Genomic DNA, 23,692 nt, shown 5'->3' with positions numbered 1-23,692 from the left:
CCTAGTTACTTTATAGATAATTGAGATTTAATAAGATATGAATTATCTTTTATATTCATTCATATCATATTCATTCCCCCCTCCTGTCTCTCTCAGTCTGTGTTTCAAGCCCTGCCTCCAGGCCTGCCCATGCATGGGTGCTCTAGGTGCTGCCTCAGAGCCCTTGCCTCATTAGTGATTCTTCCCGATTTCCTCTACTGCACTGCTGGTTGTGATGTATCTCTAGCCTTTGCCCTTGGCCTTTACTTCTAGCTCTTCTCTTTCAAAAGTTGATACATTAGCTTTTGAGGCTATTGCTTTATTGGTCACTCTAGATAGAATTTATATACTCAGGTCTAACCTTTTCTCTAAGCGCAGATCAAATTTAGTTTAATTAGCTGCTTAAAAATTGCTATTTAACATGTTCCAAATAAAAATATGCTTTGTTCCTCAGCAAATCATCCTTTCTTTCCTTCCTCACCAGTAGGTATCTCATTGCTTGTGTCAAAAACACTTGTCCTCTTCTCTGCTCACTTCTTTACTACTCCAAGTCCAGCTTCTCTTTATTCGCACTGCCATACACTAACAGAGACAGCTTTGTTTTAGTGCAGAAGTTCCTAAATTTGGCTTGCTTTTCTGACCATAATTCAACTACTTGACCTCATCTTTCTTGAAGTTTCTTACCACGTTGCGGGTATAGAATCCAGACTGTTATGAGAGCTTGTCTGGCTTCCACTCCATTGTAAGTCCGGTGTCTCTCTTCTCAGCCCTTCTTCCCTGCATGGCTCCTCCTCCTCTTTTCCTTTGGGATCCAACACTTCCTATTCGAGGTAGAAGCTGTTTCTGCACATTCCAGCTGAAACAGGCACTCTCCTATTCTCACCCTCACTGTAATCTATTTGTCCTGTATATGCTTATTTTCACAAGAGAGCTTTGAAGAAATGCTGGACATATTCATTGTACATGGTACCATGTCACATGAGGACCAGTACATATTGTGCCTCTTATGCCTGTTACTCTTGCTGCTCCTTTGACTGTTTCCCTTCTAACTTCACATCATATATACACACATTATTTTAGTTTATATCTTTACATAAAATTTAAAAACTACATGTGGGAAAACATGATTTTCATCTTTATCATACTAGTTAATTTGTTTAACATGATTATGACTAGTTATCTTCATTTTCCTACAGATGACATAGCTTTGTTCTTTGTGGCTGATAAATAAAATTCCATCATGTGTATATATTACACATTCTCTTTGATGTTTTCTGTCCAGAATTATTTATAAATTATTATGTATTTTGACATATGTGAACTTCTCTGTATGACTTTTTCTCTTTTTTCTGAGATAAGATTTTTCTGTATAACTCTGACTGTCCTAGGACTCATTATGTAGAATAGACTGACCTTGAAATCACAGAGATTCATCTGCCTCTGCCTTCTGTGTGCTAGGATTAAAGGCATGGCCCAGCAAACCTGTCTTCTTCATATTATTAAAAAATTTAATTAGTTTTTGAGACTTTGTACATGAATATATGAGTATTTACATATATGTATTTACATATTTTTCACTCCTTTTCCTCTCCCTTCAACTCCTCCCATACCCCTGAATTCTTAATTTCTTCTGCAGTTATCGTTTCACACACTAACTGTGGTTGTGTTAATATTACAATCCTACGTGTTGTTTGTTTTCTTGGGATGGAAACTTTCTGCTCTGCAGGGAATCTAATTATGGCAGGGAGTAAACAACTGAGAATGGCTTTATGTAGTCCCTGAAATTTATAGGATTAACTAGGCCTTTTCCTTCCCACAAGTATATGAACAATAAGACTACTGAGAGTCACTTTTAGACTCAGCAGCCTGGGAGAAACAGAAAACTAAGAAGCTTGAAGGAAGCAGCCGCTCCTGAAATTCCTAGAGAAAACAGACTGGGGCTGAGCCGCCAGAAAAGGATACACTCCAAGCCGCTTAGCTGCCTGCAGTCTAAGCAGTATGCTCTAGGCTTTCAGCTCTGATGAGCTGTCACCATGCAGGAGTGGGGTTTGGCAATATAGCTGTCTTCGAGCTTCTGCTCTTGTAAGTAGTCCTTCACTGATATCCCATAAGAAACATTAATGAAACTCAATGGTTCACCAAGTTAGACTTGGATGGTATTTGTACTTTGGTCTGTCATCAGTTTTCTGACTCAAGTGATTAAAGTTTGTTTCAATCTCCACCAGAATAATGTTACACAAGACAATGAAAGTGCCTCTGTGATGTATGACACAAAGCTTTTGAGTAAATTTCCAGGAGTGCTACAGGTGGGTCATAAAAAATGCTACCTTTAGTTGCTTTTCTGTTGTTACTGTTGGTGGTGGTGTTGGTTGGTTTGTTGGTTGATTTTTGTTTTATTTAATATTAACTCCATTCCTATGTTTATTCTGGCTGTTTTACTGACTATTCTACATTCCTATCAACAGTATTTATAGGTTTCTTTTTTGTCTGCTCCATATCATTAATTATTACTTGTTTTCTTAATGTCAAATTGGGGTGAGATCAAAATCTCAGTAAAGCTTTACTTTATAGTTCTCTTGTGGTCCGTGAGGAAATTGAACATTTTAGTCATGTTTATTTGTGATTTATGTTTGATCTTTTAAAATTGTTTGTTCAATCCAGTTGGTTTTTCACTGATTGATTTGCTTTTTTGTTTGTTTGTTTGTTTAGCTGGTTTTGTTGGTTTCATTTTTTGTCCTTTGTTTTTTATTTATAAAAACCCTCTGTAAAACACAGTTAGCGAAATTTTACACCTATTCTGTAGCGTGTATCTTACCTTATTGTTTCCTTTGCAGTGTAGATACTTTTTAATTTTCTGAGGTCTCATCAGTTATTGATACTGTTTCCTGACATATTATATTTCTCTTCAGAAAGTCCCTTACTTTACCAATACTGGAATTATTTTTCCCCCAAAAACTTCAAAGTTTGAGATCTCACACTAAGGTCTTCCTTGACATATTATTTCTTTTGTTAATATCCACTGAATTGTTCATTTTTTTTCAAACTTTAACTAGATGTTTACTTTATCAAATATAATAGTAATTACTGTTTCATTTTGTCTGTCCTTTAAACTTCAGTCTCAGCAGATCTCTTTCAGTGAGGTGCCGTTTATGCAGAAAATTATTGAATCTCTTCATTTGTTTTAAATAAATCAAGCTAGTCTACACATTTTAATTGAAAAATTAAGGCCATTTGCATTTAGTGTAATTACTCAGAGAGGTTTGCTTTTTCCTGTACTTTTGTTGTTATTTTTGTGTTTGATTCACCTATTGTTTGACTTTTCTTTCTCAGAGGTTTGTTGACTTAATGAGTTAGGTGGTATTGATTTACCCCATAGTTCTCTTTTGTTAATATAGTCTTTTCACAAAATTAATTGATTTTGTACTCTTCTTGAATCTGTTTTTTTTTTTCTTACCCCTGTAGGTATGGTTACGTTAGGTATATTGTGCAATGTCTACTTGGAGGTCATAGATTTCTTTAGTTCATGTATTTTTTGAAATGTGTTTATGTAGCCATCAATTTTTAAAAGTAGCTTTCTGGGTATGGTATTATCAGCAGTTATTTACTTTCAGGGCTTGAAATATATCATTAATGCTTTGGTGGCTTTTAATGTTTCCTGCAAGGTGTCTGATGGTTTTGCTTTTGTGAGTGAAGTGGCATTTTCCCTTGCAGCTTTTCATGTTGTTTCTTTGTTTGCTGTTTTAGAATTCTGGAGATAATGTTGAAGTTAAAGGGCTGTACCCTGGTCATGTTTGTGTGGTGTTCTACCATGCTTCTTGTATTTACATATTGATTTCTTCCCCAGAGTCTGGAAATATCCCACTATAATTCCATTAAATATTTTTTCTCCAGCTTTACTTGCTATTTCAGTTCATTTTTCTACCTTAAATCTTCTTAAATCTGCACTCTTGATCATGTCCCAGAGCTTTTAAAAATTGTGTTAGCAGTTTGTACCTGTGTATCTTATTTTTCTTTATTGGTGTGTGTTTTTTTTTTTTTTATTAACTTGAGTATTTCTTATATACATTTCGAGTGTTATTCCCTTTCCCGGTTTCCGGGCAAACATCCCCCTCCCCCATCCCCTTCCGTATGGGTGTTCCCCTCCCAACCCTCCCCCCCTTTATTGGTGTTTTAATATTATATATCCTTGACCTTGTCTTCCAGCTATGATTTTTTTTGTTCTTCTTTACCTAGACTTTTAGTGTTTTTTTACTTTGTTTTTATTTGGTTTATTGAGCTTTACCTTTACAATTTATGCTTTTTTTAATTTTCAAAAATCTAAATTCTTTCTGCCTTTCTCATTCCTGTTACTGGACTTTTTCATCCAGGCTGCTGGATTTCTTATCAAACCTTGAATGGATTTCCCTTTCTTGTTTTCACTCTAATGCTTCTTTCTATCCAATTTGAACTCAATGGTGATTTTATACAAATTCTTTTTGTTATATTACCCTACACTTACTCCTTTTATGGTCTTACAATTCAGTAAGTGGGGAGTTCTGATATTGGAAAGGAGCTGTGGTACCCTAGATTTACATATTTTATATTTGTTTTCTTTTTCTTGAGGGAAGGGTAGTACTAGGGACTTATGTTTCTGTATTATGATTTGTATATGTGCTGAACTATATATCTACTCCCATTTTATTTGATAAGTTAGTTAGTTCTCTAAAGCTTCCAATCATCAGGACATCTCCAAGAATAGAAAGAAAAATACAGTAATGGGTACAAAATCAAATCAAATATACATGTGTACTTACAACTGAATAAAGACTGTTAATCTACTTCTAATGACTATAAAACAGAAAATGTTAAAAACAATGTACGAGGACCTAGAGAAGTGACTTAGTAGTTAAAAACATGGGTGATTTCTAAAGAGCCCTGGCCTGACTCGCAGGATCCTCATGGTGTCTCTGAAAGCTCATAACAGTAAGTTTAGTTCTTGGTGATCCACTTCCTTTTTGGGACATCTCTGGACTCAAGGTACACACGTGTTATATAGTCATATACGCAGGCAAAACAACCATATACATAAAACAAAAATAAATATTTTTACAAAGTCTACTGATTTGTGAAGTTAAATTTGTTTAGAGTAAAATTTAACATGATAAATAAATGGAATTAAGGAAGTTACAGAACTAGAGACAAAGAAGCAGGAAGTTGAGTAAAAGAAATAAAAGAATAGAAAAAAAGACAGAAACAATAACGACAATACATTCAATGAATCAATATGTGCAACAAAGTTTGTAATAATAAAAGTAAAATATAAAATTATATTTTTTACTTGAGAATTTCCTATATGAGTACATTGAATTTATATTAGTTCTATCATATTCTCCTCCTGTGTCTCCTTAACCTTTCATTTCTTGAATTAATAATGTTTTCTGTATCTATTCTCTTGTATTATACAATATATTATGTATAAGTGTTTAATGCTTGAATGTGTTTAGTTATGTCCACTTTGCATGAAGTCTCATCCGTAAAATAAAAACAAAAGGTACCAAACTAAGACCTAGTTCTTCTTCCTTCAATAGTCATTGATTGACTCTAGTTCTTCATCTAGTAATGGGCTTTTGTAAAATAATTCCTTCATATTTATCGACATGTTGCCTGGTGTGGTCTTTTGGGGTCTGGTATAGATAACCGTATTATTTATAGTTCATAGAAGCACCATCCTTTTCATGTCCAGAAGAAATTGCCTTGCAGCTGTCATCCCAGTTCTCAGGCTCTTAAAACGTTTCTATCCCCTCTTCCATATTTTCCTCACTTCATAGGTATAGGGGCTCGATTACAGGTGTTCTCTTTGGGGCTAAAGAACACATAGTCACTAATTCTTTGCCTTTCAATCCATTCTTTACTCTCCCTATGCTTATCCATCTGATGGACCAGAAGCTTCTTTGAGATGTGAAAACTGTACTTATCTATGGGTATAAGGTCGAGAATTTAGAATTCAAATGGAAATTATACTACATAGTAATATGGTATCAGTGAGTTCTTCATAGGTCCTAGAACCTCCCAAGACATGGATTCTGGGTTTATAGTACCAGGCTTCTGTACCCTCTAGTTGAGCAGGCATGAAGTCCATTGACACTAACTGTTAGTTCCTCTCAGGACAGAAGTGCCATCATTTCACTTGACAGTAGCCTGAGTCCTGTAAGGACTAGCTCTCAGGCTTTATATCTGGGTAGAGCTATTGATAACTCTTCCGTCTTGCGTAACATCTTCTGACACTATGAAAACCAGTCCTTAGCAAGGATGCTACCAGGTGAGCTCTGACTTGGTTTTTCCAAGTCTTGTGAATGAAGCATACATTATGTTTTGCAATAGGGTCTTACCCAAATGTTCTGGCAGGCAACCAAGAACAATACCAGTAGTCTATATTTTGTTGGGGCACCATGGAAACCTCTCCCATCTGACCAACAACTCAAAGGGTGGTATCTTCTTGCCTAGTCCTGGAATTTATTATTTTAAACCATGGCTCCTAGGAGTACATTATCTCTCCAATGTTGGGTGATTACACTGGAACTCCTTCTTCCCCTCTGACCCTACCCCACCCTCGTGGGTGCATATGTATGTGTGTGTGTATGTCTGTGTGTAATGCATATGTTTTTAAGTAAGCTTATAAATAGCGGCCTCTGGCCTTTTTAAATATCATTTATATTATTTATTCCACTTACTTTCCTTTCCTTATGTATTACCCATGTACTCCCCTAGTAAGTTCCCCCAGTTTCTTCCATTCCCCATTCATAGTACCTATGTTGCTTATCTTCCTTCCTAGAATGTTCTTTCACCCTCTCCACAATGGTTCCTTTCTACCTTCCTCACTTTTATGGTTACTCTAGATTATATTCTTCTACCTAAAGATTAGGGTATATGATCTCCATATCAGAGAAAACATTTTGTGTTTGACTTTCTGTGTTTTAGGTTGACTTACTCAGTACAGTATTTTCTGCTTGTACCCCTTTGCCTGCAGAGTTGAAGGTGTTCTTTTCTTCAGAGTGCAGTGGAATTCCGTTGTAGTCATAACTCACTTCCATTATGCATTCTTCACTGAGGGACATCCAGGCTGCCTCCATCTCCTATGGTGAGGAGAGCGGCGATGAACATGGGCAAGCCAGTATCTCTGGAGTTGAATATTGACTCCTTAGGGGACATACCAAGGAGTGCTATCTATTTGGTAGTGATAGATTTGCCCTCACCTCTTTGAGGAGTCTCCACACTGATCTCCATCATTGCCATACCAGTTTGCAGTCCCAGCAGCAGTGAATGCCTGTCCACTTATCCGCATCCTCACCATCATTTGTTGTCAGTTAAACTTAGTGATTCTTGCTTTAGTAAGGTGAACTTTCAAAATAGTTTTAAATTGTAACTCATTAATGGCTAATGATTTTGAACATTTTTAGGCTATTTCTTTGCCATATTTATGAAAGACTTTTATGATAAAAAGTTAATAATTGTTTTATAATGCTAAAACATAAGGAAACTTAAAAAATATGTTTTATTATATAAAACAGTGTTGGTAAAGCATGATATCCAGTTATGTCTTCCATAGATCACACAGGTTTATTCTTAGGCTTAGCACAACTCCACTCCTCATCTCAACTACAAGTCCATATATGCCTTATGGTCTTGACATCTCCAATATTTTAGGGGCTCTATTGTAACTGAAGCTGCCCCTTTACCAGTGGCATTTCTTGGCCTCCACATGAACTTCATTCCAGACACACAGTGCCAGACATCAGTTTGTCCTTATGATTGCTCCAGTTACATCGTATGTGCCTTCAAACCCTATACTACATGGATGATGGCTTATACATTGACAACTTCCACTTCCAATTTAGTCATTCTCTATTTGATCAATTTCTATAGCATGAGGAAATACTCTCCTATTGTCCAGATAAAATTCCAGATAGAATTTGCACCTCAATCGTGCTTATTTTTTATTAATCACCTCTGATTACTCATCTCCAGATTAATCACACAGATAATGAAGTACAGGACTTTCTTCCTCTCCCCAGAGAACAGTCATGCGCTTTGCATGTTGCAGGAGAATGACAGGTGTGCCAACAATGCCATTCACAGCTTCCAGTGTTATGATTTCTGCAGTCCCTTCTGGTGGTATAGACCTTTCTGTATTGTTTGACTTCTTTGTGGCAGCAGACAATTTTCCACATGTGGGACCTGGGAGAAATAGGCTTTCCATATTTCTATTTGCTGATGTTTTCCAAGTTTTCTTGTTGAATAGTTGTGAAGTTCTCTCTGGATTGTTGAAATACAGCTCCCAAGGCTTCCTGGAGAGCCTCTGGAACCCAAGGATAGGAGGGGATAAACTCCAGTACAGGAAGACCTCACAGCTTGCTGCTACCTGTTGTGTTAAATAATAAAAAGATATACCACCCCATACTACCTCCTGCTACTCTCTGGCCCCAGAGGTCTCACTGCGTCCATGGCTAACCCCATGGTGCGACCGCCCATCTTGCAGTTAGCTATCACAAATCCCTGTAACCTGGTAATCTAATTCAGAGTTAATGCAATGAATCACATGACAGACTAGTGTCTTTGCAAGTCCAGCTACCCTCTGACCTCAGGCATGTGGCTATGTCCTTGAATGGTAAGGTGTGCTTCATGCCACTCGGGGCAGGGTTACTAAGCACCATCCATGTTCCTTCTGTTTCTGCTGAAACCTAAAATTGGCTTCCAGGTCACCTGCTCTCCAGAGCTGCGTCACGTATCATCCAAAGTAAATTACTTCCAAACACCAGTCCACAGCCTTCCCAAGACTTCAAGAATAACAAAGGGACCTTCTCCAAGGCTGTTACCACTCCCTCAGCTTTATCCAATGCTTGGGGAAACTGTTGGCTAATCATGTGGGCAGGACTGTTTGTCTCTTTGTCAGGGCTCCTGGGCTTTTGAAAGAGGCTTCTATCCTTCCTCCCCATATAGAAAGGTACAGCTGGTTGTATGCTGACCAGTTGTTTTCCCTGAGTAGTCAGTCTCCTGTTTTCCTGTCACTGTCTTTGTCACTGCTGAAACTCATTCAGTCCTTGTCTATTTGGAGCAGTCTATGCCTGGTTATTCTGATTCTTTTTATTCCCCGTGTCAGAGCGTAGCACCTTGTAATCCATCTTGTTTGAACAGCAGCCATTGTTCTCCTGGAGTACCGCTACCTAGTCTTCCTGTGTCCTAATCGATTCTGAACATGACAGCTCTTAAATGATCCTTCTAGGCTATGTTAGATAATACCATTTGCTTGCTAGAAACTGTAATGGTTACTCTCTTAAAGGAAAAAAATGTTTACTGTGACTTCCAAGGCCCTATCATACCCAGCTTCTTCATTTTTTTTCTGTTGCCTGTTGATCACTTTGCTGTGGTTATTGGCTTCCTTGTTATTCCTGACATGAAAGTACAAATCGAACTATAAGATGAGAGAAACATACCTAAAGGGATGGAGAATAGGGGACTTGAAGTAGTTAAATGTGCTTAACAATAAAGCTAAGAGGAGGATAAAGAAGAGAAAGAAAGGGGACCAACAAATATGGTAAGGAAGATGGAGGAGGGCACAGGTATACAGGAAGGAACAAGATAAAATATAGCAGCAGTACGTGTGGGTGCAAGTGCCATAAAGAAACTATTAGAATGCATACTAATTTTAAAGGTTAACAAAAGGCTCAGCTACCTTATAGATACATCCAGAGAGGGGGAGGGGGAGGGAGAAGAAGAGGGAGGGAGAGGGAGAGAGAGAGGAAGAGAGAGAAGGAGAGAGAGGGAGAGAGAGAGAGGGAGAGAGAAGAGAAGAGAAAAGAAGAGAAGAGAAGAGAAGAGAAGAGAAGAGAAGAGAAGAGAAGAGAAGAGAAGAGAAGAGAAGATGAATCTGGACATACATTAAACTAAGTGTGTATTAGATACTTTTTCCTGGCTGGAATATTCTTTCCTCACCAGTTTATGGTTTATATTTATGATTATAATTTATAATACTAAAACTCCTGGATTGGAGTAAGCTTCTTCTGAGTAGCCAGGACTCTGAGCAAGTGTCATCATATCCTTCTCAAAATCTCTTTAACCATCACATTCCTGGGTTTCCTACTACCTGCCCTCCACCTTGTTAAAATAACTGTGATCTTAGTCTATGTAGTACTACCTTTCTTTTCTGTTGTTTTCTCTCATCCATTAGCTACATAATTTATGATTCTATAATTCATAGATAGCTTCATCCCTGCTAGCAGTCCAACTCCACACAAATCTCCTGATAACTCTTAGTGCCCTTATCTAGCATGTGAGAGCTGTGTGCAATGAGCACTGGCCTGGAGACTTTATCCATGAATTCCATTTAAATTGGATCTCTAAGTGTCCATCAAAGAGCTGGGAATCATTCAGATGGTCTAACGAGGCTGAACACACAATCTGGAGAGTTGAGAAATAGTCTGTTCGGTGAAACTCCTGCCCTCACTTCTTTGAAACAGGAATGTGAAATCACTAAAGAACAGAGCAGTGTCTATGTATGCTTGGATCTATGTGGTATTTTATGGTTAAAACACACACACACACACACACACACACACACACACACACACACAAGCACACATATATAAGAATAAATTCTTCTGTATGAACATTTGTGTAGAAATATTGTTTAATACTGTGATTTATTTTATATAGAAATTGTTTTATTGATGATTTCATCATCTTTTGATGTTATTCAAATAAATATTATTCTATCCAGTTGACACTGTGAGCAGGCATGGAGAGATTCTTGTCCTGACTGTCCATTGTCTAACTAGAAGGTAGCTGAATCCTTTGAAGATGTCACTGCATTCCCTTTATCATGAAAAGGATTCTAGATCTTGACTTTTTTCAATATGGATTATAATTTGTGACTGGAGATCTTTCAAGGCTTTTCAACTAATAGTTTCAAGTCTAGTTCTAAGTACAATTGCTATTTCAATCATAAATTGCTATATGTATTTCAGCAATAGCCATATTGAAAAATATTTATATATCAATCTATCTTTTTAATTCTGTAGAGATTTTCCACCATTCCAGGTATCACGATTAGAATATTATTACTCTTATCACAGGATACTAAGAATTATTTCATCTTTGGGATATGTGAATATTTCTATCTACAATATCAGCATTGGATAATTCAGTCGCATATCAGTTCAGAAAAACAGAATAAAATGTAGTATTTTATTGTTTCAAATTTGAGAATCTGGGCATCTTAGACTACCAGGAACTATTTTGGTATAATCTATCACCTTCGTTAATGTTTTATTGGACATAAATCTTAGTGTATCAGGCTGCATAGTGACAATATGGTTCACCAGCCTTTCTATTTTTATAACTTTATTTAAAACTGACATGTAACTTGCTGTACTGAACCTTCAAGTGAGCCAGTTATTGGAGTGTAACAAAGTTTTGACGTCAGAGGGGCTATTTATTCTACTGGAAACCATTAGCAATGCATTACTCTTTGGCACTGCTGGTTTTTTTTGCAGGAGCATGGTTAAAATTTTATGACTGATTTTGACCAATTTGGTTTTTCTCCTTTTTGGAATGAAGGAATTTTTATATAGTACACAATTATATTTTATATATGCATATGTCTAAGTATTTTCTTAAGTATACATTTCTAAGTATATTCTTAAGTATATGTCTATATATTAAAATTATACATGTTGAAAGTTCTTTCTAAATAGTTTGTATTATACTGTTATTATAAATATAATCACAGTTCCATTGTTTCAAACCTTATTAATATTTTACAAAAGAGACGTGGGTGATAGTATTTTGGCTATAGATGCTGACTAGCTGAAGAGTGCGTGTTTGTTATTGTTGCTACCATTACATTTCAAGTGCCCTGTATAATTTTGTTTACCACTAGAAATAGATGTAAGTTTGTGAGTGTGATAATACTAATTCAGATATAAAATCGGGTACAGACTGGTTTACCTCCTTCCTGACTCCATGTGCATGGCTTCGATGCAGGGGATAGGCAGACTGCATCCTTGCATGGAGATTGGCTGCCTGGCTAACCTAATGCCAGGTTACCTGGTGATCCATTTAGTCTTTTAGTCTTTCATCCAGGAAAGGGATTGCTTGCTCTTAAAACCCTGTGCTAGAGCCTTGGCAGACCTTAATTATAAAATAGCATCATGGAATTATCTAAATAAGTGCCTGTATTCAAGAAGATCAAATTAATTCTCTCAATTTCCAGTGTGAGATCGGGATTTTAAAACATTACATTTTCTTTCTATCTGTGAGACCTGGGCTCCCTTAGTCTGGACTGGCCGGGACTTCAGTATCAGGCCAAAGTTGGCCTGCAATTTGTGATCAGCTAGTTTCAGCCTCCATTGGAGCTGGGGTCGTCATGCATTGATCGCTGCGCTGTGAACAGTTGTGTTTTTATGTAATGATTTCCATTTGCTCTAAAGAGGAGCTCCACTGATAAAGGGTGAGAGCTACACCTACTTGTGGATGCGAAGATATGTTTCAGCACGTAGTAAGGATTTGCACTGGTCTAGTGAAGTGGCCGTGGTACCTTCTCTTCTGAGACCCATGACCTAACTAGCCTTGGGCAGCGTTTTCTTTAGGTTTACTCCTGGCATTTTATAGTCTCACATGCAGGAATTATTGTCTTACATACAGAAATAATTTGTCCCAAACCCCATAGAATTTCTGGATGCTGTGACACCTGACCTAGAGATCACAGATCCTGAAAACTCCCATTTTAGTATTTTGTCAAGCTCATTTGAGTGTGAAAGAAACAACCAAATTACTGCAATAAATGACAGGAAAAAATTGAATGGTTCAACCTAATAATTTTATAATCCAAGTCTCAGGTTTGGTTATGTTCCTTGAAAAGTTACAAATGTGATCTCTTTAGGGAAGTTATTAAAGTCAACGTGATGTTAAGCTAGGACATTTAATTCCAGATTAATATTTGAATTCTTTCTGTTCTTTTTTGTATGTTACAGTGGGTCCTGCAACCTGCGCAGTGCCACTTCTCTTCATCCACCATGTGAGAGCCAGGATCAAGCTCAGCTTACAGGCTTGGGGGCAACTGCTTTGCCCACTGAGCAATCCTGCCAGCTTGATGATTCCTGCTCTTGAGCACAGAATAATGCTGGTGGTCAGCAGATGGTTTCTGTATTGCAATCCCTGTCGGTGTCCTAACCAGCCTCATGAACAACACAGATGCTAGGTCTCGGAACTTTCTTTACTCCTGCTCTGTTTCCCGAGTAGATACTAGAGAACTGAATAGACTTGTCCCTACTATGCTCTTCTTCCTTTTTAAAAAAGGAGAAGTTAACGTGCATTGCGTAATTAATTTTACCTGAGCTTAATTCTTAGTCTTATTGCTTCTACCTGTATAATCTTAAGCAGGATTTTATTAACTTATCAAATATCCATTGCAGACTGATTAACTTTCCTTTGTGTCTGCAAGCTGCTCTACTTCAAACATAAATAAGAAAATTCATTTTTTTGTCTTTTGAGTTTGAGCTACTATAATTGTAATGTAAGGATAAAATGTTTATATAATATATACATTCTAAATTGTTTTTAAAATGTATATAGTTGTAAAATGTTTATATAATGTTGTGATGAAAATGAAAATGTGGTTATCACAGTAAAAATATTTATGAATCATAAGCTTGAGTGGAGTGTTAGTCATTGTTAGCTTTTCTCTGTGAGCTGTATGTCTTTGTTACCTTAGCATCTAGCATTAGTTAAGATAGGCTATGGACATGCCCAAGAAGTCTGCAGCAGATTTGCTGATTTAAGCATCTGAAAAGTATTTATATAGGTAGAGAAGCCTGAAAATGAAAGTTTACAAATATAGATGATTAGGTCTTTTATTTTATAACTATTATATCTATGTTTAGGATCATATGGAACATTCCTATTAGATTTCCTGAAAGTAACTTTTTAGTCTTTGATAAAATCTTGGTCTTTTGTAGTTTCTTTTTTTTTCTTGTTTTTATTCATTATTTAAAAATTTCCCACAGTATGTTTTAATCATCTCCATGCCACAGCACTTTTCCCAGATCCAGCCTACCTTCTCCATTTACCAAACATTGTATTTTTTTCCCATCACGACCAACTTTTGCTCCCCAAATATTTTTTGATGTGTGGCTTTCTACTGAAGGGTGGTCGATTTCCCTCTCTCAGCAGCTAACAGTTGCCAATATCACTATGAGTAGGGGTGAGTTGCTGTACCCACCTCCCCTCCGTGCTGGCTGGGATTTGGTCTGCATAGGTCCCAAGCACATCTGCCGTGAGTTCACATGTGTATCCGCTTTGTGTCTGGAAGACACATTCTTTGTAGTCATGTACAACCTCTAGCTCTCACACGCTTTCCATTCCTCTCTTTTCCATTCCTTATCCTCAGAATGGAAGTATAGCGAGGAGTGAGTAGAGCTCGTATGTTCCATTTAGGCCTGAGCATTCTGCACTCTTATTTTTTTGTGCCTTGGTTAGTTGGGTGAAGGGAACTCTGTGTTAATAACCATCTCTTAATGCATTCGTTTTTTTTTTAATTGGATTTTTTAATTTACATTTCAAATGTTCTCCCCTTTCCTGGTTTCCTGTTCATAAATCCCCGACCCATTCCTCTTCCCCTACTCCTATGAGTGTGTTCACCCACCCATCCCTTTCCATCTACCTGCCCTGGCATTCCCCTACACTGGGGCATTGAGCCTTGTCAGGACTAAGGGCTTCTCTCATTGATGCCCAACAAGGCCATCCTCTGCTACATATGCTGCTGGAGCCATGGGTCTCTTTGGATGGTGGTTTAGTCTCTGTGAGCTCTGGTTGGTTGGTATTGTTGTTCTTCTGGGGTTGCAAACTGCTTCAGCTCTTTCAATCCTTTCTCTAACTCTTCCATTGGGGACCCCATTATCAGTTCAATGGTTTGCTGCTAGCATTTGCCTCTGTATTTTTTATGCTCTGGCAGAGCCTCTCAGGAGACAGCCATATCAGGCTCCTGTCAGCATGTACTCTTGGCATCAGCAATATTGTCTGGATTTGGTGGCTGTATGTGTATGGGCTGGACCCCCAGGTGGGGCACTCTCTAGATGGCCTTTCCTTCAGTCTCTGCTCTAAACTTTGTCTCTGTATTTCTTCCTATGAATATTTTTCTTGCCCCTTCTAAGAAGGACTGAAGCATCCTCACTTAGGTCTTCCTTCTTTTTGAGCTTCGTGTGGTCTGTAGATTGTATCTTGGGTAATTCAAGCTTTTGGGTTAATATCTACTTATCAGTGAGTGCATGCTATATGTGTTTTTGTGTGACTGGGGTACCTCACTCAAGATGATACTTTCTAGTTCCATCCATTTGCCTAAGAATTTCATAAAGTCATTGTTTTTAATAGCTGAGTAGTAATCTGCTGTGTAAATGCACCAATTTTCTGTATCCATTCCTCTGTTGAAGCTTCTCTGATGAAGATTGAGAGATGCATTGATGTATGGGTACAAAAATAAGTCATTAAAATCAGTTTAGTACTATGTTTATTTTATAAACTAATACTTTTCTTTTATGACCTATGGCCAGTCTAACCATAGATTCCCAGTGCAGTAATGGTGCCAGGTAGGGTTTTCATCTTGTGGAAAAGATTTACTAAATACAAACAGAAAATAGTTGGTTACTCCCATGACATTTGTGTCACCCTTGCTCCAGTCGACCTGTCTTGCCAGGCAATCATGGCTATAATGTATAGGGTACACAGTTGGATAAATTGATTGTTACACTTTCTCCTCCAGGACTATGCATATTTCCTTCAGCACCATGAAAGTTATCTACTAGAGATTTAAACTCCATGTCAGTTCCAGTTTGATTTCTCTGTTCTGTGACTCAAGTATGTGGTGCCTTCAGCAATAGACTTTTTCTCATCATGTTCGGGGTGGGTATTAGCAATGTCCTGCAATAAATGAGAACCTATAGGACTTCATTGGCCAATGACTCCAAAACAAGTGACTCATTTTAGGAACCGGGTTTTGGTATCATGTCTAGAAGGAGCATTGCTGCCCTGCTATAGCTCAATTTTAACTCCGTGTGTGTGTGGGGGGGGGTGCTTCTAAAGTAGAGATTTTCATATAATGTTTCCGAATAGTCTTTGGTATTAATCACTTTCCATATTTAGTCCCCATATTTTGCCCCGCCTTTCACCCACACCCCTATTTAATCCTTGCTGTTCAATTTTAAACACTTACAGCAGTATGTTCTAGATACTCTCCATTGAAAGCCCTTCCTAAAGCTTCTTATTAATTTTCTGACCCCTGTGTGTATTCTAAATGAAATGCATATATCTGAAGGCTCAAAGATATATGTGCGAATCTGAATGCAGATCTAACGTATGATTCAGGCATACCACCCTTGGAGAGTACCCAGTGCCTCTAGATCCTGCTTTGAAGATACCCATTCATCCATATTCATTGATACTCTCTTCACAGTAGCCATATGGAAACAGCATAATGCCTGTCAGTTGATAAATAGATAATTAAAATGTGGTGCATTTACACAATGTGCTATTATTCAGCAGTTAAGGAAAGTAAGTTAGGAAATTTGTAGGTAAATGTGTGGCACTGACAATAATCATTCTAAGTAAGGAAACCCAATGTCGTATTTTACTTTTAGATTTACTTTTTTTGGAGTGGGGGGTAAAACAGTGTCTTATGTTGTAGTTCTGGCTGTCCTGGAGCTACTCTGTAGAGCAGGCTGGCCTCAAACTCACAGAGATTCGTCTCCAAAGGCTGTCACACCTAGTTTGTTTGTTTGTTTGTTTTCCTTTCTTGTTGTTTGTTTCCTTTTGTTCCTTTGCTTTTTGAATTAAGCACTTATAGTACCACCAAATCCAGTAATACAATTCTCTTTATCTTTTCAGTATTCTCAGCAGGGATGTTTGCAATGTAAATTAAAGGAAATCTATACTATTGACTACACCTATTATAACTAGTCACTTATTCTGCTTGTATACATCTAGACTCACAGCCTTCGGTCTTCTGAATGATTATTTTTATATGTTACATGCCATTTCCTTATTGATACAGAATATATATGTTTTACTAATAGTAGTCTTTGTATAATAAAAAAATAGTTGTTGGGGTTGGGGATTTAGCTCAGTGGTAGAGCACTTGCCTAGCAACCGCAAGGCCCTGGGTTCGGTCCCCAGCTCTGAAAAAAAAAAAAAAAAGAAAAGAAAAAGAAAAGAAAAAAATAGTTGTTACTCCATTTAACTCCTTTTCTTAGTTATTTTCTATTGATGTGATAAAACACCATTATCAAGGCAAATTAGTAGAAAAAAAAAAAGGTGTTTAATTTGGGCATAGAATTTCAGAGCATTAGAGCCTGAAAATGTTGGCTAAGAAAATCCATGGCTATGGCAGCAGGAACAGCCAAGTGCACATTTACCTAAGTCAATAGCAAGTCATTTGAAACCTCAACATCCACCCCCAGCAGCACACCTCCTCCATGAAGGCCACATCTCACAATTCTTCCCAAACAGTTCCATCAATTAAGAACCAAGTATTCCTACATCTAAGCCCTTGGAAGCCATTCTCCTTTACACTCCCACAACATTGAATGTTAGTAATACAGGAGTTGGCGTGTAGGGTATATGATAATGATCACCATAAGTCTAATGCCCCCAACCCCCACCCCCACCGAAATGTCAGATTCTGAAGACTTGATTTGCATTGCACTTCATGTAACCTAATAACTAGAACCCTCATTTGCATAAAAATCCAATTCTGATATAAATTCACAGGTGATTTGAGAGATTATTTGATCTCTCACATCTATTTACATATTCTGTTAAAATAAGGAAAAATGTATAATCGTCATGGGACTAAAATTCAGCAACTAAAATTTATGGGAACCTCCTTCTTAGAGATGTCACTGGAAAATAGTGTGGCTAAAACAATTTTTTCAGAAACACATCTAGATAATTTAATTTGCATTTTCAAAGAAATGAATTTGTCTTACTCCCACTGAACTTTAAAAATAAAGAAGTAAAATCCTAGTAGAACTCAAATTGCCTATTTTAAGTTTTAAAAAACTTTATTCCAGAGGTCAGAAGACCTGCATTTTCATTTCATTAGATCAAAGCCATTAAGTATTTGTGATAATCTTTTTATACATTTTGCAGTACCCACACTTAGTTTTGGAGCTAATGAGAACCACCAACACAAGGGATGATTCGTAAGCTTCCTTTTTCTCTGGATGCATAGTTGTGGTATTACCAGCAAATTAGAAAAGCATTGCCCTGATATTCAAAACTTCAGGAAAAACATGGTAAAAATGTGCTGTCCCTTTTTGGAGTACCTGACTTGTTAACAAAGAATTACATACTATTTTTTGTTCGGGAGTGGGAAGGCGATTAACCAGTCTCCACCAGTACTATGGCCTGCACTCAGACTCACTACAGAGCCTATGCTCATCTTGAATTAATCCCAATCTTCTTCTCTGTCTCACATCCCCTAGTGTTGAGATTATAGGGATGGAACTCATTACTGGTCATAAATTAAATGATATATACATATATCATATAGGTATGCTTGTGCTCAGGCCCCTATACCTAGAATTGTTTCTGCTGCCACGCCTTCCCTAAAATTATGTACTATTCTACTACATACTGTCACAATAAATGAATTCTTGTTTGAGTTGCTTTTGTCAGGTATCTTGTTACAATAGTGGGAAAAGTAAAAACCTTTATGGGAAGTAGAAATTTTCCATAGAAGATGAGGCCATTACTGAGATACTGACCATGTAATCTGTAACCTTTTATTTTAGAAATACTTTATGGGAGGAATATGGGGAAAGTTTGAGCTTTGGGTTGGTATATCCCCAGAAGTCTGTAACCAGGTCTTAATGAGTTACTCTCGTAAGAGTTGCAGATGATGATGATGATGATGATGATGATGATGATGATGATGATGATGATGATGATGATGATTCTGACTGAAAGGCCAACAGGGCTGACTGTGTTCTTAAGTATTCAGAGAATAAGATAAATTTCAGGAACTGGATTAGAGGCTGTTTTGTGTCACATGAAGGCACTCTATGCTGTCTCCTCCCCGTGTGAGAAAAAGTTAAATAGAGCTATAAGAAAAAAGAATTGATGAAGTTGTTTGCTGGAGGAAATTTCAAGACAGGAAGACATCCAGGATGTGGCATGGTTATTATTTGATAAAATTAGATATACAATGAGAAAGATCAAAAACATGCAAAGGGTGTATTTTGCTAGGAAGAAACTGTGAGTGAATTTAAATTTACAGTTAAAATGGATGCACACAAAGCAGATGTAATGGTTAGCTCAAAAGCTCAGAATACCCAAGATATAATTTGCAGACCACATGAAGCTTAAGGAAAAGAAAGACAAAAGTATGGATGCTTCAGTACTTCTCAGAAGGAGAAACAAAATACTCACAGGAGGAAATACAGAGACAAAGTGTGGAGGAGAGACTGAAGGAACAACCATCCAGAGACTGCCACACATGGGGATCCATCCCACATGCAGTCACCAAACCCAGTCACTACTGAGGATGCTGACAGGAGTCTGATACAGCTGTCTCCTGAGAGGCTCTGGCAGAGCCTGACAAATACAGAGGTGGATGCTCACAGCCCAACATTGGACTGAGAATGGGGTCCCCAATGGAGGAGTTAGAGAAAGGACTGAGGAGGTTTGCAACCCCATAGGAAGAACAACAATATTAACCAACCAGAGCTCCCAGGGACTAAACCACCAACCAAAGAGTACACATCGAGTGACCCATGGCTCCAGCAGCATATGTAGTAGAGGATGGGCCTTGTTGGACATCAATGGGAGGAGAAACCCTTGTTCCTGTGAAAGCTTGATGCCCTAGTGTAAGGGAATGCCAGGGTGGAAGTCAAAAAAAAAAAAAAAGGAACTAGCATAATTAATGAGAAGCCTCAGGCTCTTCAGTGAGATAATATATTATACTCTAAGAGCAAGACTTATTCAAGACTCTAACTTGTATAAATGCAAATTAATTTGAAAGGAGAGTCCCTGAACAGAGAATATTGATGAACAAGTTCTCTCCTTTAAAACAGCTACCTATGGGATTTCCCCCTCACCCCCATGTTTCTCAGCCAAAGTGTACAAAAGTCATGACAGCTGTGACAGAAGGGAGACAGACTACATATTGAATGGGTGTCAGAACTTGTCAACATCTCCATGGTACATGTTTGTTTCTCAGGCATGCAGAAATGCAAGAATTATGCAGTCATGAAGGCTTGGTCTGTAGCTTCTCAAAATCTGATGAAGGCAGCTGATGGATGGCAGGGTCAGATTCTCCCAGGAGAAGCATCGTAAAGTCCTTGCATGTATCTATATAAGTTATAAAGGAGCATCAGGATGTTGAAGGTGCCAGAATCATTGGAGGTTGGTACAGAATGGAGCTGGCTCAAGAGGGACTCTGTGCAATGCACGTGTCAGAACTAGAGGGGTAGTGATTCCCAAACACATTCCCAGATGATGTTACTACAAACCCCAGGTACCAGACATGGAATAGTTGGGGTTAATGGTTTACTTTCTGAGTTTGAGTCTGCTCTTTCCATAACATGCTCCCAGCTGTTTATTTATGATTAGGAATGTCACTGTTTGCTATTGTATATTGGAAAATATGTAGTGCTGGGGTTTATTATTATTATTAAACTCTTTTGCAGTCCAGTTGTTGTGCCCCTCCCAGTCCCCCCTTGGACTGTTCCTCATCCCATTCCTTCTCCCCTGTCTCCAATAGGATGTCCCCAACTCCCCACCCCCACTCCATTTATTGGGGCCGTGGACCAGCTAGTGTATGCTGCCTGGTTGATGGCTCAGTATCTGAGAGATCTGTAATCCAGGTTAGTTTGGATTGCTGGTCTTTCTATGTAGTCACCCTCCTCTTCAGCTTCTTCCAGCTTTTCCCTAATTTAACCACAGGGGTCCCTGTCTTCTGTTCATTTTGGGGGTATAAGTATCTACTTCTGACTCAGCTGCTTGTTGGTCCTCTCAGAGGGCAGCCATAAGCACACCATAGCATCAGTAATAGTGTCAGTCCTTGGAGCATCCCCTTGAGATCGATCCCAATTTGGACTTGTCACTGAACCTCCTTTCCTCAGTTTCTATTCCATTTTTGTCTTTGCAATTCTCTTAGACAAGAACTGTGGGATGGTAACACATCCCTCCACTTGATGTTGTTTTTCTACCGGAAATGGACTCTGCAAATTTCCTCTCTCCACTGTTGGGCATTCATCTAAGGTCCCTCCCTTTGAGTCCTGAGTGGCTCTTACCTCCCAGGTTTCCGCAACTTTCTAGAGGGTCTCCCTACCTCCTCCTACATTCAGAGGTTGCCTGTTTCCACAGGAAGACCACCAGAGTAAACTAACCTAGACTCTTAGGGTCTCCCAGAGACTGAATCACCTACCAAAGGGCTGGATCTCGGCCCTCTGCACATATGGAACAGACGAGCAGCTTGGTCTTCATTCAGGTCCCCGAAAAACTGGAGCAGGGACTGTCCCTGAGCCTGCTGCCTGCCTGCCTGCCTGCCTGCCTGCCCGTGGATCCTGCACCCCTAAAGGGACCTCCTTATCTGGCCTCAGAGGGAAAGGAAGTGTCTAGTCCCTCTTTGACTTGATGTTCATGGATGGGGGCAGGGCAGTTGTTTGTACACGGGGGAGTAGGACCCAGAAGGGGCTTCCCCTTTTCAAAAGTGGAATGAGGGAAGTCTTGCAGGAGTTGGTCCTGGGAGAAGAGGAAGGGATGATATTGGGTTATAGTGTGAATAAATAAATATTTTTTAAAAGTAGATTTATTTATTTATTTCATGTGTGTGGGTACACTGTAGCTGTCTTCAGACACACCAGAAAAGGGAATTGGATGCCCATTACAGATGATTGTGAGAAACCATGTGGTTGCTGGGAATTGAACTCAGGACCTCTGGAAGAGCAGTCAGTACCCTTAACCACTGAGCCATCGCTCCAGCCCAAATAAATACATTAAAAAAAACATATATGTATATATATGGGTTTGTGTGTGCGTGAGTGTGTGTGTTTGTATACAACTTTAATTACCTTCACCAAGACACTCCCAAAGGCTTTCTCCAGCCACACGCTATCCTCAGCATAGAGAGATCATTGTTGGTATGTATTTATCATGATTTGATCTGCTTGTGTTTTTGTTGTTTTTGTTATTTTGTCCTTTTCTTTCTTTTGCTTTGCTTTGCTTTGGACCTGGTTAATTTTTTTTTCCTGTTAGTGAAAATAGATTTTTTTAACCACATAATGTATCCTGATATAGTTTCTTCTCCATCTACACCTTCTTGGTCCTTCCCACTCCTCCTTTCGTCTGGATCTACTCCCTTTCTCTTATTAGAATATAAACAGTCTTCTTAGGGATAATAATGAAAAAATAAATGAATTGAAATCTCATACATCAAACTTAGACAAAACAAACAAACAGAATATAAAGAGCCCAAAAGAAGACAAAAGAAACAGATTCCCAATGGTTTTCATTAAAAACCACCAAACTAGAAGCCATCATATATGCACAGAGGACCTGGTGTGAACCTGTGCAGGTCTTGTGCAGCCAGGGCCTGTGTGTGCTGTCCCAGTCTCTAGAAGTTCATGTATATGTTGATGATGTTGATTTAGAAAACCTTGTTTTCTTGGTGTCCTCCATCCCCTCTGGGGGATGCCTCCTTTTCTGAAAGGTTCTCTGACCCTTGAAGGGAAAAGATGAAGGAGGCGTCCCATTTGAACTTGAGTGTTTTAAGGTGTGGTTCTGTGTGTTTGTTCCCATCTGCTGCAGGAGGATGCTTCTCTGATGATGACTGAGCAAGGCACTGATCTATGAGTATTGCAGAATGTCAGTAGGAGTCATTTATTGCTATATTCTTTTTGCAGAAAAGTAATATTTGGTTTTATCTCAATGTCCTTGAGCTATCTAGTCTCTGATTCTATGTCACTCAAGCAGTGTTGCATAAGGGTTACATCTGGTCTAGTGGGCCTTCAGTCAAATTAGATATTGCTTGGTTACACCCACAACCTTCGTCCCACCATTGCCATAGCATATCGTGCACAGAGGACACCATTGTAGGCCACAGGGTTTGAGGCTGAGTTGGGTTTTCCTTTGCTAGAGCACAGAGTTCCTTCCTGCATCAAGGATGCAAGCCCGTAAGCATGAAGGCTATGTGTAGGCACCAGCTTGACTCCTCCATACTCAGTGGGTTGGCCTTCAGCAATAGGCCCTTGCCATCAGTGTGATGATGGCAACCTATAGTCTTGACAATAGCCTGATTGTTTGAGGATTCCCATGGAGCCCCTCTAGCCAACAACCCAGTTAGCTGTAACCAGATCCCTGTGCTGGAAGCTTCATTTTGTCACAAGACAGAAAATAGAGGCTCTGTCGTCATCCATTATTTGGCAATTTCATTTATATTGCTTTCACATACGTATATATTGCAGGAAGATTCTACATATTACATAGCACTCCTTAAATGGTTCTTAATTTTGGCTTCCTTTCCCATATTCCATCATTCATCTTCCTTCCCCATCCCCGTTTGATCGTCCTGTCCCAGTGCTCCTCCTCCATTTATAACTATCTATTGTATTCTCCTTTCCTAATAGGACCTATGTGCTCCCAGCCCCTTGCCCTAGACCTTGGTGCTCCCATTTCATGAGCCCCC

The 23,692-nt window shown here is 38.6% G+C and overlaps 1 protein-coding gene across 13 annotated transcripts in view; it reads left to right on the top strand.

Moving 5' to 3' along the window:
* Mettl15 (methyltransferase 15, mitochondrial 12S rRNA N4-cytidine) overlaps nucleotides 1-23,692 on the top strand; it is a 177,532-nt gene that overhangs the window by 113,538 nt on the left and 40,302 nt on the right. For 2 of the 13 annotated variants that reach the window (XM_063283310.1, XM_063283309.1), the window contains one exon: nucleotides 12,987-13,662. The exons of the other annotated variants lie outside the window; for them this stretch is intronic. In XM_063283310.1, coding sequence (XP_063139380.1) covers nucleotides 12,987-13,122 — 136 coding nt within the window. In that variant the 3' untranslated portion in view covers nucleotides 13,123-13,662. Of the gene's footprint in view, nucleotides 1-12,986; nucleotides 13,663-23,692 lie in introns of those variants that run through there. 13 annotated transcript variants of the gene reach the window in all.

Source organism: Rattus norvegicus, chromosome 3, assembly GCF_036323735.1.
Source record: "Rattus norvegicus strain BN/NHsdMcwi chromosome 3, GRCr8, whole genome shotgun sequence".
NCBI lineage: Eukaryota > Metazoa > Chordata > Mammalia > Rodentia > Muridae > Rattus > Rattus norvegicus.
This window is presented reverse-complemented; position numbering and strand designations above follow the sequence as displayed.